Source organism: Myxine glutinosa, chromosome 5 (assembly GCF_964187855.1).
Source record: "Myxine glutinosa chromosome 5, kmMyxGlut1.1, whole genome shotgun sequence".
Lineage (NCBI taxonomy): Eukaryota > Metazoa > Chordata > Myxini > Myxiniformes > Myxinidae > Myxine > Myxine glutinosa.
In genome coordinates, this window is record NC_136265.1 from 31,424,906 (window position 1) to 31,437,764 (window position 12,859).

At 51.4% G+C, this 12,859-nt stretch overlaps 1 protein-coding gene across 2 annotated transcripts; it reads right to left on the reverse strand.

Moving 5' to 3' along the window:
* Positions 1-50: 50 nt before the first annotated feature.
* LOC144892230 (uncharacterized) lies at positions 51-7,300 on the reverse strand. Of its 2 annotated transcripts, none has more exons than XM_078777797.1 (5): positions 7,090-7,300; positions 6,755-6,811; positions 6,587-6,643; positions 6,368-6,475; positions 51-1,552 (listed from the first exon to the last, which is right to left on the reverse strand). In XM_078777797.1, exons 1-5 carry the CDS (start codon positions 7,247-7,249, stop codon positions 108-110), a joined length of 1,827 nt encoding a protein of 608 aa, XP_078633923.1. In that variant the 5' UTR covers positions 7,250-7,300; the 3' UTR covers positions 51-107. The 2 variants fall into 2 exon arrangements, with proteins under 2 accessions (XP_078633923.1, XP_078633924.1); XM_078777798.1 differs by lacking the exon at positions 51-1,552 and adding an exon at positions 4,061-4,472.
* Positions 7,301-12,859: the final 5,559 nt, after the last annotated feature.

Consider the following 12,859-nt stretch of genomic DNA (forward strand, 5'->3'; position numbering starts at 1 on the left):
TGGCATGGGTACACAAAATATTTTGACAAATATACCATTTCGGTGGCTTTTCTCCCATGGGAATGAAATAATGTCTCTTTAGGGAAAATGAGGATATGAAGGATTTATCACAAATACAACATTTGTGCGTTTTTTTCTCCGCTGTGGGTCAACTCGTGTCTCTTTAGGTCGTGTGAGTGTATGAAGGATTTATCACAAAGAGAACATTTGTGCGGCTTTTCTTGCTTGTGAATGAAATCATGTCTCTTTAGCATGTATGAGAATATGAAGGATTTTTTACAAACAGAACATTTGTGTGGCTTTTCTTCTTTGTGAATGAAATCATGTCTCTTTAGCATGTATGAGAATATAAAGGCTTTATCACAAACAGAACATTTGTGTGGCTTTTCTCTGCTGTGGGTAAACTCATGTCTCTTTAGGGCATGTGAGTGTATGAAGGATTTATCACAAACAGAACATTTGTGTGCCTTTTCTCTCTTGTGAATCATCTCATGCTTCTTTAAATGGCTTGGATACACAAAATATTTTTGACAAATAGAACATTTATGTAGCTTTTTTCCTTTGTGAATTAAAGCATGTCCCTTTAGAGTATTTGAGGATGTAAAGGATTTTTGACAAACGGAACATTTGTGCACCTTTTCTCTGCTGTGGGTAAACTCATGTCTCTTTAGGTCATGTGAGTGTATGAAGGATTTATCACAAACAGAACATTTGTGTGCCTTTTCTCCCTTGTGAATCATCTCATGCTTCTTTAAAAGGGATGGGAACCGAAAAGACTTTTGACAAATGGAACATTTGTGTGGCTTTTCTCGCTTGTGAATTAAATCATGTCTCTTTATGGCAAATAAGGATACAAAGGATTTTTGACAAACGGAACATTTGTGTGCCTTTTCTCTGCTGTGGGTAAACTCATGTCTCTTGAGGTCGTGTGAGTATATGAAGGATTTATCACAAACAGAACATTTTTGTGGCTTTTCTGGCTTGTGAATTATCTTGTGTTTCTTTAAATGTAATGGGGACACAAAATATTCTTGACAAACAGAACATTTGTGTGGCTTTTCTGTCAAGTGAATCATTCCACGTGTCCTTAATGCAAATGAAGAAGTGAAGGATTTACTACCAATGGTATACTTGTGTGGCTTTTCACTTGTGTGAATCATCTTATCTATATTTACATAAGAAGTTGTAAAAGCTTGTTCACAAACAGAACACTTTTGTGGTTTCACACCATTGTGGTCTAGCTTGTGTTTGTTTGGAGAGAACAAATTTGCGAAGGATTTTTTACAAAGAGAACACTTGTACAGCTTTTCATCACTTCGAGTCGTCTGAGGCATCTTTAAGACAGATGCAGAACTTGTGAAGGCTTTTTCATAAACAGCGAAGGCCTTTTCAAAAATAGTACCTTGCTGTACATTTTCACCAATGTGATTGAATTCACATTTCTTGAGAGCAAATGAGGGTCTCCTTCCCTTGTCCATGTTTGTTTTCAATATTTTGTTGTGTAAAAATGACCGAGCGCAACCTAAGTTTGTAGGATGCTCAACAGCTGTCTCTGCAATGTAAGAAAGAAAAAGACAAAAACACGTTTACGTTTTTAAAACTAACCTATTTTTTTTTTAAACCATTCTTTGCAGAACAGGTTTAGTAGATTTGTCTCACGGAAATAAAGTAGAATGCATGGTCTCATTATAAATGCATATAATCGATTAACACCCCTCTCCAACCAATTACGTTGAAGAAAAGGAATCGTAATGCTCGAGTCAAACAAACAACAAAAGATTCATTTTTTTTTGTTCTAAATCCTCACATTAGTTCATTGTCATCCTCTTAATGCAGGTTTGTTTAATACAGATGAGTCTATAATTTACTCTCAGGAATACACAACTAGCAAAAATAATTAATAAAAAGGATTACTGCAACCATGCTACGCACTCTCACACTAAAACCAATGTGAAAGTAAAGGAATTAATGTAAAGGCCTGGCTGGAATAAAAAAAGGAAATTGAATGAAAAAAATGAAATGAAATAGAATGAAAAAACATGAAAGAAAGACTCCATGGAAATTGGGACATGAATGAAAAACATCCAGATGTGTTTATTACCCACGCCTAAGGAGAGGGTATTGCGTCAGTTTGTTTGTCTGTCTGTCCTTTTGTCCACACCGAATAAGTATGCTTTTCTCTGCAATCGTTGGTTCGATTGAGAGGAAATTTTCACCACAGGAGCACCTCCTCCAGTAGAATTTTATAATGATAATTATGACGTCATAGGTGACTTGGTACGGGCGAAATCTTGGAAAAACGGAAACACTTTGCACCTCTATATCTCTGAAAGTGCTGCATAGAAAAAATTTAGACATGGCTCAATGTAAAGCACTCTCCATGGGGAATAACATGTGTTAATTATGATGTCATAGTATAACATGTCATAATAACATGTTAGTGCCTCCATTATGACGTGCTCACATAAGTTCGACAAGTACAAAATTTCATCCGATCAAGATGAAATTTATTGAGTATCATCTCGGGATAAATTGGTGGAGAAAAAAAAAATTCATGACATCATCGGTCATGTGGTTCGGCCGCCACATTTGTTGTAACACAAAAGCCTTAAAAAACACGAAAAACCCCTTCTCTCTGAAACGGCTGAACAGATTGAGGCAAAACATTCCATGCATGATTGCATATCCACGACGACCCTAAAAAAAAAACCACGATCATGACGTCATACGTCACATGGTTTGATGGCTATAATTTTTTGAAGAATACAAAATTAAAAAAGCCATTCCTCAACAATATTGGCTCCATCCTCCAAATCTCTTGCCACTTCAATGTCTTCACCCACACACCTTCCCACCATGTCCAAGCATCTTGCTGTGCCTGTCCGACTGCTTTCACATATCTCCCCTCCTCCTCCTTTCTTCTCACCTCCCTCTCAACCATCTTCCTCCTCTCTTTCACACATGCGTTTCCCCATCGCTCATGCTCCATCCACCCCAAGCCATGCTTCCCGTGCTGTACCATCCCCACGACCTCCTCCTGTTGCGACCGCTCCTCCATCTCGTCCACCTCTGCTCTTGCATTCCACTTCCGACTTCCCTTCTTCTCTGGGAGAGCATTCTTTACCACTGAATCACTTGAATCCCGCAACATCATGAACTCCCACACCCTCACCACCTTAAACTCCTCGGTTAATGATGTCAAGGGAAACCGGAGTTTTCCACATTGCACCATAAAATGCAATGTTCGTCAAACAGCGTGGCACTCCCAATCACCTCTTCACAAAGCCGCTCACCACAACCTCCATCCTCCATCCTCTCTACATGCCCAATCGAAATATCATATTTCATCAATGGCCACAATACTCGTGGCATCAATCCAAACTTCAAACACCATATCTGAAGCTGCAAGCCACATATAACTCTGCGACCCTAAAGGTTGAATGTTTGAGTGCAAGTGGCGTGGGAGAATGTTTGTGTGCAAGGGGTGTGGGAGAATGTTTGCGTGTGAGGGGTGCGGGACAATGTTTTGGAGGGTGAGGTGAGGAGGAAGTATTTAGGAGATGGGGTGAGAGGGAAGCATTAAGAGGGTGGGGGTGAGGTGGGATGCAAAAAGGGGCACATGTAGCTTTGAGGGGGTGAGGGTGGATGCTATTCCTGATTCCATTTCCCAACTTTGACAGATGAAGATAAGGATCATGGGATGGGAAGGGAAATGAAAATGGTTGTTAAATGCAACATAAACATTGTGCTGTATGAGCGGGGATGAGGGAGAAGTAGATTGGGATGACGAGGAGGGTAGGTTTGTGGACGAGGCACAGAGCAAACACCTCAGAAAAATAATCCTTTTGGAAGAAGAGACATATAATACTGTCCTGTCTGTGCCGATAAAGACCGGTCTCGGATGAATGACCGATCGAGCTTTACCCTCCGTGGCGTTCAATCAAACAATGGCGGATCTTGCTTATACGCGCGAGGAGGGGGAGGGCAGCAAGGCTCTTACCTGAACGGATTACACTGGAGCATCCTCAGACCACAATAATCAAACCAGACCGACAAGGAATTAAATTGCAACAAATAAAGGTTTTAATAAAAATAATGCCAGGGAACAAGAAATGCACGGTGAAACTAAAATCCTAAATGGAGCGCCCCCATACGGACTCGTAAAACAGACAAGGGAGATATATAAATGGAAAATAAATGTGTTTGTGTGGTGCGTTTGCCTGCACTCCGCGTTCTCCTGAAGCGGTCCCCAACCCCGCCGCTGCCGAACGGGTCCCCGAGTTTGTGCGCAGGAAAACAGGCCTTGGTGCGCAGCTGTGTTCACTCCAGCCGCCGACGTGCAGCGCTCAGGTCCTCGCTCCTTTCTCGCCCCTCCTTCCCCAAAGCACCGCTGTCTCTCTGGCCCCACACGGCATGGCACCCAGCCGTCACGAATGCCATGAACCAAGCGCGTCAGCGTCCACGAGCTGCGGCTGCAAATATCAGGACCAAGAGCGAGCAAATGTGCGACTGCACGCTATCAAGTCGGGATACAAAAGAGATGCGTCCGCTCATTGTGAAAACCCAGCGCAAGAGGAAGTAAATGAACGGTGACCGCTTGCGACCACATCCACGAAGCCAGAGAGCCAAGAGAAAGATAAATGCCAGGACTCAGTCTTTTTGTTCCCCCGTCTCCCAGGTCATCCGATGATGTCCGCGCTTGCTCCAATCAGCATCTGCCATCGCAGCAGTCCACCGCCTGGACCAATCACCACCCCTCGGGACGGGACCCCATGGCCCCTCCCGCTGTCCCTGACGATGACTCGGCTGGTGGCATCAGCGGCATTTGAATGTCCTGGTTCCGGTTACTTTTATATGGTATTTTTAGTATAGGTGTGGAGTGCATGGCTGGTGTGGTGTGTGTCATAAGGGATAAAGGAAAAATCAGAGGCATTTACATACAGGGAATTAATTACCCTTAAACCCCATCTAATTAACATAGCCCAACCCCTCGCCATGGGGACAAAGATATGCTCTTACCGGACACATGGAGCCGACTTAAGTTACATAAGGGTTTCTTCTTCTTCATGACAGTGGGAGCACACAACCTATACAATCCTACCTGCCCGAAGGTATTCCATTGCCTACCCCCCATAAACATAACAATACATCATGGTGGAGAAGAAGAACACACATAGCAATTGTGAAAGAGATACAAGGGTTGAAATAGATTATTTAAATAATTCATTCATTTTTAAAGAATATAACCATCTATATTCAATGTGGATTTGGAGAATAGAGTGGGGGGAGGGGGCTGGGTGAGGTGTAGCATCAGAAGCAGAAGGAAATTCAATAGAATGAGAAACGTTATGGAGTGAAACTGTATAAACTTTTCTTTTTTTTCCACTCAGGAGTTCTTAATTCATGGAATGGTATTCTTTGAAAGTTGGTGGCAACAAGAACATAAGGTAGGTTTACATTGGAGCTATATTGGTACCTAAGAATTATTTTAGGCCACATAGAAGATATTCATAGGCCTAATGGCTTCCTTGTGCAATTAAGTTTTTAAAATGTAATTCCTCATGAAATTCTGTGTAAACTAAGGTGTGGAAATAAAAGGATAATTGGAATCTCCCACAATGAAGCCGATTCTGAGGGCTTTTCACTCTCTCACCGCAGGCAGGTTGGTGGTCCTTCTGTCTTACACTGACCCCTCTCCGGCCTAGCTCCCCCAGCTCTGTCCCACAAATATTCCTGCAGGTCACACAAGATCTGCCAGCAACCCTCTTCTGGTGAAACTGCCAAAATCAAGACTCTCTGCTCACCTTCACTCGTTTATTCCTCTATTTTCCCGCCTCTGGAACAAACTCCCTCACTCTCTTCAATCCCACTCCTCCCTCCAGGTGTTTAAAACAGCTGTTCACCACCATCTCGTATCTTCCCCCATCCAAAACCTTGATCTTTTTTACCCCCGTTAATTCACCCCAGACCTAACTCCTCCAAATGCCGCTTTCTTTTCTGAAATCCCCTGTAGTGTCCATCTTGTTTATCCTATGTACTCTTCATATCCTATGTACCATATCATATCCTTCATATCCTTCATATCCTTCATATCCGATGTCCTATGTACATATCCTATGTACTTTATCCTTTGGGCCCCAGCCCTCCCACTTCCACAGATCTCCTGATGTCCCTGTTCTCTACTGTTGTTGTACTTCCGTGTCCCTCTCTCTCTCCCACCCTCGTTTCTCCCACTGCCTTCATTGTATGTTCTATGTGTTAGCTCTTACACGAGCTTCGACTTAGTAATAGTATATACAAAAAATAAATAAATATTCATTTGGTTAAAAACACTTGGGAATGATTCAGAGTTTCATTCACTGCTCACCTTCTGTTATGAAGGAATCTTCACACGGTTCTTCCTTCACATGAGTGATGTTCAACATCGGAGGAACGTTACCATGGAAACCTCGGGGTATCACTCGACCCGTTTCATCTGTGGAGAAATGGAATGACGTCATTTTCTCTATTATAAAATAACAAATAATAAATTGAAAACTTATTTTAAATTCAACGAATAGATGTTTAAATGTCGTTCTGAACTCGCCTTGTGAGGAACAATTCTCCCCAAGTTCAAGTTTCACCTTCAGCTCCTCATTTAAATCTACAACAAGATAAATCGAGTCTGAAACCAAACTCAACACACCCGATCCCGCCATTCCCATCATCCAGTATCGTCATCTTCAACTTGGACAATGTTATTACGGATTCTTACCTGGTGAGGGGAAACCACCTGCAGGTTCAGGTTCCACCTTCACCACCACTATAGGATCTGCAGAGAAACAAAACCTGTTTAGTGTTTTAAACAAACATCAACCTCGGAGTTGTTAATTGAACACGACATATTGGTGGACAGGTTGGGTGTATGACAAGAACAAGCAGATTCGATTTTACTTCAGGTCCGAATCCGGATCCTGCCTATCAGTGGGATACAAAAGGTAACCTGTTCAGGCAGGTGGAGGTAAATGCTCTCTACGGTGTGTATTCAAATTTGACCATCGGAAGAATAAATCAACATGAATTCTCCATCATGATGAGAGAACCCCGTACCGGGTTCCTGGTCCGTCCCGTCCCCTCCATCACGAAGCTTCTGAACGTCCAGGATCCTGAACCCACAGATCCCAGCATCCTCTCCTCCATCAGAGCCCGCGAAGCTCGGATCCTGAGTGAAGCTCGGATCGTGAGTGAAGCTCGGGGAATCTCGATCCATAACCGTCAGCACCGAATTACAGAACAAATTCCCTCAGTTCGCATTCGTCTCTTCCCCGCCTCAGATAAAGGAAATCGCTGCCACGCTCTTTCAATAACAAAATCAATTCCAATATTAATCTACTGTTATTTTACAAATTTTCCAAACGAAATACATTTACTGAAGTCTAAAGCCACCCTCCTGGAATACTGTCCAAATTCGTTTAATTTTCACGGAGCAAACGGTGAAAAGGAAAGAGGGAGGATGTACAAGCCCAGCTGAAGGATACACCGAGAATGACATGCTGCCGCGAAACGTGAGAATGTCTCTGGACTCCATCGTCACCTTTTGTTTAAGTTTGGTTCATTTTCATGTTAACAAGTTCCTATTGCATTACATTTGATATGATACCATTGAATTAATTATTTGATTTAACATTTTTTTAAAATTAATATATGATTGATTTGTAGCGGTTACCGCTGGATGTACATAATCGCCTTGCACCGGCCAGAACACGGCCAGACGCGCCTCTCCCGGGCATGCCCGGACTCACTGTTCCCGGGCACGCCCGAACCTCCCGGGCACGCCCGGTCTCGTCTTTCCCGGGCATGCCCGCTCTCGCCTTTCCAAGGCTCGCCCAGAGCGTCCGGGCATGCCCGCTATCGCCTTTCCAGGGCTCGCCCAGAGCGTCCGGGCATGCCCGCTATCGCCTTTCCAGGGCTCGCCCAGAGCGTCCGGGCATGCCCGCTATCGCCTTTCCAGTGCTCGCCCAGAGCGCCCGGGCACGCCCAGCCTCGACTTGCCAGGCCGCAGCCAAACACGCCCGGGCAGGTCCAGACTCGCCTTTCCAAGGCTCGCCCTTGATACCCGGGCATGCCCGGTATAGCTTTTGCCGGGCAAACTTCCCGACATAAATGTGTATATATATTGTTGCCCGATAAACGGGCTTGTCAGAATACCTGAGCTGTTTTGTTTCAATAAAGCAACTCGGACGAATTCCGTCTTTGGTCGCGTCAATTCTTTCGACTCGCGTTGGAGCGCAGTTCCTTCATTGGTGACCTACCGACATGGATACGGCAGTGACGCTTAAACTGCCTACCTTCTGGGAGGCTCACGCGGCTGTTTGGTTCGCCCAGGCGGACTCCCAGTTCGCCCTGCGAGGCATCACCGCGGACGACACCCGCTTCCACCATGTTGTGGCGGCGCTCGGTTCCGCCACCGCGGCCCGCGCCTTGAGCCTCCTCCAGCACCCGCCGGCTGCTGACAAATACGACGCGCTGAAGACGCTCCTCCTCGGCGCTTTCGCCCTCTCACCGGCAGCACGCGCACGGCGCCTGCTTAACCTGCCCGAGCTCGGCGACACGCGCCCGTCCGAGCGCATGGACTATATGCTCTCGTTGCTCGGCGAGCACTCTCCGGCATTCCTGTTCCGGGAGCTGTTCCTCCGTCAGCTGCCTAACCCGGTACGCCTCGCCCTGGCTGGCACGTTGATCACGGATTCCCGCGCCCTCGCCAGGGAAGCCGATAAGATCTCCTCGGCGGGCCAGCACATCGGCGCGGTTACCTGGAGCCCGCCGCCGTCCGAGGCGACGCCCACGACGCCCGAGCGCCCTGCGCGGTTGGAGGCCGAACTGCCGGTGCAACTGGCGGCCGCCACGCCGCACCGCCCGCTTCCGACACGACGGCCGAGGCCTCCACCTGACCGGGCGTGGTGTTATTACCACACCAGGTTCGGACACAAGGCTCGGACGTGCCGGCCCCCGTGCACTTTCGGCAGGTCATTCCCAGCCATGAGCGCCGGCCACTCGGGCAACTTGCTGTTTATTCGGGACAAAGCGTCTGGACGGCGTTTCCTGTGCGACACCGGCGCCCAACTGAGCGTCATACCTGCCTCCGAGCAGGACAGGCTGGACGCAGTTTGCGGCCCCTCTTTGGTCGCTGCTAATGGCTCGGCCATACGCACTTTCGGCCCACGCGTCGTCACCCTCTGCTTCGGCAGCCAGCGCTTTCAATGGACTTTTGTTACCACCAGCGTCCCCGTGGCTTTGCTGGGCGCCGACTTCCTCTGCGCGCACGGGCTGCTGGTCGACGTCAAACGACGTCGCCTTGTCCACGCCGAGACCTTCAGCTCCCTGGCGTGCACAATGAGCAGCTCCGCGCCGACCGAACTGGCGTGCGCCCTCCCGGCAACGAACGAGTTCGCTCGCCTGCTCGTGGAATTCCCGGCCCTCACGCGGCCGACGTTTTCGGCCGTCGCGGTGCGGCACGGGATCGAGCACCACATACCCACTACGGGCCCGCCGGTCTATGCCAGGGCCCGCCGCCTCGACCCAGCCAAGCTCGCCGTGGCAAAGGCCGAATTCGACGCGTTGGAGCACCTCGGCATCGTGCGGCGCTCCGATAGCGCGTGGGCCTCGCCACTGCACATCGTGCCAAAGCCGGGGGGTGGATGGCGCCCGTGTGGCGACTACCGCCGTCTCAATGACGCTACCACCCCCGACAGGTACCCGATCCCGCATATTCAGGACTTTTCCGCCCGTTTGGCGGGACGGGTCATCTTTTCGAAAATTGACCTGATACGGGGCTACCACCAGGTACCTGTCCGGGCGGCCGACGTCCCGAAGACGGCCGTCATCACGCCGTTCGGCCTGTTCGAATTTTTGCGGATGCCGTTTGGCCTCAAGAACGCGGCCCAGGCGTTCCAGCGCTTGATGGACGGCGTGCTGCGCGACCTGCCGTTTCTTTTCGTCTATCTGGACGACATCCTCGTCGCCAGCACGTCCCGCGCCGAGCACCTCCTCCACCTCCGAACACTGTTCGGTCGCCTCAGCGAGCACGGCTTAATTGTCAACCCGGTCAAATGCCACTTCGGCGCGACGACCGTTGACTTTTTGGGCCACCGCATCACCAAGACCGGGGCCGTGCCGCTGCCGACCAAGGTCGAGGCCATCACCACGTTCCCGCGTCCCCGTTCCATCAAGGCCCTCCAAGAGTTCCTCGGCATGGTGAATTTTTATCACCGATTCGTGCCCCGCGCTGCTCAGCTCATGCGGCCCCTTTACGAGGCCCTCCGGGGCAAGCCGGCCAAGCATGACATTGTTTGGTCCGCGGCCATGGACGCGGCCTTCGCCAGTGCCAAACGGGCCCTCGCCGACGCAACGCTGCTGGCTCACCCGGTGCTCAACGCGCCCATCGCCCTCACTACGGACGCCTCCAACTACGCGGTGGGCGCCGTCCATGAGCAATGGGTGGACGGGGTTTGGCAGCCACTCGCTTTTTTCAGCCGGCAACTCCGGCCGAACGAGTTAAACTACAGCACGTTCGACCGCGAGCTGCTCGGGCTATTCCTGGCCGTTCGCCATTTCCGACACCTCCTGGAGGGCCGCCCGTTCACGGCTTTCGTCGACCACAAGCCGTTGGTCTACGCAATGGCTAAGGTCACGGAGCCGTGGTCGGCCCGCCAGCAGCGCCACCTCTCCGCCGTGTCGGAGTTCACCACGGACATCCAGCACGTCGCCGGCAAAGACAACGCCGTGGCCGACTGCCTTTCGCGGGCCAGCGCGAACGCGGTCCACCTCGGCGTGGACTTCACGCTCATGGCGGCCGACCAGACCACCGACGCCTCGGTGCAGGCACTCCGCGTGGCGGACACGGGCCTCCGCCTGGCCGACATCCCCTTCGCGGGCACCGTCCTGCTCTGCGACGTCTCCCAGGGCCAGCCTCGCCCCATCGTGCCCGTTTCCTGGCAGCGCCGCATCTTCGCCTCCATCCACGGCCTTTCTCACCCGGGCCGGAAAGCTTCTCAGAAGCTGGTGTCGGCGCGTTTCGTCTGGCACGGCCTTCGACGAAACATCCGCGACTGGGCCAACGCCTGCACGGCCTGCCAGCGAGCCAAGGTCCACCGCCACACCCAGGCCCCGCTGGCACCTTTCGCCGTGCCTGAACGGCGTTTCGACCACGTCCACGTGGACCTGGTGGGTCCCCTGCCCCCCTCGCGGGGGTTCACCCACCTGCTCACCATGGTGGACAGGACCACCAGGTGGCCGGAGGCCGTGCCCCTCACCTCCACCACCACCGCCGACGTGGCGCAGGCGTTCATCGCCACCTGGGTCGCGCGCTTCGGCGCACCAGCGGACATCTCGTCCGACCGCGGCCCACAGTTCACGTCTGAGCTTTGGGGCGCGGTCGCCCGTTCGTTGGGGGTCACGCTGCACCGCACCACGGCCTACCACCCCCAAGCCAATGGGTTGTGCGAGCGGTTTCACCGCTCCATGAAGGCCGCACTCATGGCCGGCCTTCAGGACGACGGTTGGGCCGACCGGCTGCCGTGGGTCCTTTTGGGCCTTCGCACGGCCCCCAAGGAAGACCTCCAGGCGTCCGCCGCCGAGCTCGTCTACGGCCAGCCACTCCGCGTCCCGGGCGAATTCGTGCCTGACGCTACCAGTCCCTGGTCCGCCGCTCGCCAGCGCTCGGACCTCCAGGAGGCCGCCCGACGATTTGCCCCCGTGCCGACGTCCCGCCACGGTGGCCCCCAGTCCTACGTCCCCCCGGCGCTTCGCACAGCGGAGTACGTCTTTGTGCGTCATGACGCGCACCGGGGGCCACTCCGGCCGCCGTACGACGGGCCCTTCCGGGTCCTGCGACGGGGCGACAAGTCTTTCATCGTCGACTTCGGCGGCCGGCCGGACCGGATTTCTGTGGACCGCCTCAAACCGGCGCACATGGACGTCGACCGACCACCACGGTTGGCCCTTCCTCCGCGGCAAGGCCGCCCCCCGTCCACAGTTCCCCCCGCTCGACCACCTACCACCACGTCAGACCCCTCCCCACGACCCTCCAGGGGTCGCTTCGGCCGGGTCATCCGGACCCCCCTTAAATTGACCCTGCCGGTGCAGGTCGATTCTGGAGGGGCGTGTGTAGCGGTTACCGCTGGATGTACATAATCGCCTTGCACCGGCCAGAACACGGCCAGACGCGCCTCTCCCGGGCATGCCCGGACTCACTGTTCCCGGGCACGCCCGAACCTCCCGGGCACGCCCGGTCTCGTCTTTCCCGGGCATGCCCGCTCTCGCCTTTCTAGGGCTCGCCCAGAGCGTCCGGGCATGCCCGCTATCGCCTTTCCAGGGCTCGCCCAGAGCGTCCGGGCATGCCCGCTATCGCCTTTCCAGGGCTCGCCCAGAGCGTCCGGGCATGCCCGCTATCGCCTTTCCAGTGCTCGCCCAGAGCGCCCGGGCACGCCCAGCCTCGACTTGCCAGGCCGCAGCCAAACACGCCCGGGCAGGTCCAGACTCGCCTTTCCAAGGCTCGCCCTTGATACCCGGGCATGCCCGGTATAGCTTTTGCCGGGCAAACTCCCGACATAAATGTGTATATATATTGTTGCCCGATAAACGGGCTTTTGAGAATACCTGAGCTGTTTTGTTTCAATAAAGCAACTCGGACGAATTCCGTCTTTGGTCGCGTCAATTCTTTCGACTCGCGTTGGAGTGCAGTTCCTTCAGATTAAACATATTTATTTATTTATTGATAGATAGTATTAAATAATGGAGATTTTAGATAAAAAAATAGTATTTATGAAATACAATACATTATAAATAAGCATTAAAATGATTGGTTGATGGTTGCTATGAT

Bases quoted from the DNA above. Each gene is read 5' to 3' on its own strand.
- LOC144892230 (XM_078777797.1), bottom strand. From the start codon at position 7,249: ATGGATCGAGATTCCCCGAGCTTCACTCACGATCCGAGCTTCACTCAG. The intron at 6,644-6,754 runs GTAAGAATCCGT...ATCTTGTTGTAG, and splicing joins AGGTGGTTTCCCCTCACCAG to ATTTAAATGAGGAGCTGAAG. The intron at 6,476-6,586 runs GCGAGTTCAGAA...ATTTCTCCACAG, and splicing joins GGAGAATTGTTCCTCACAAG to ATGAAACGGGTCGAGTGATA.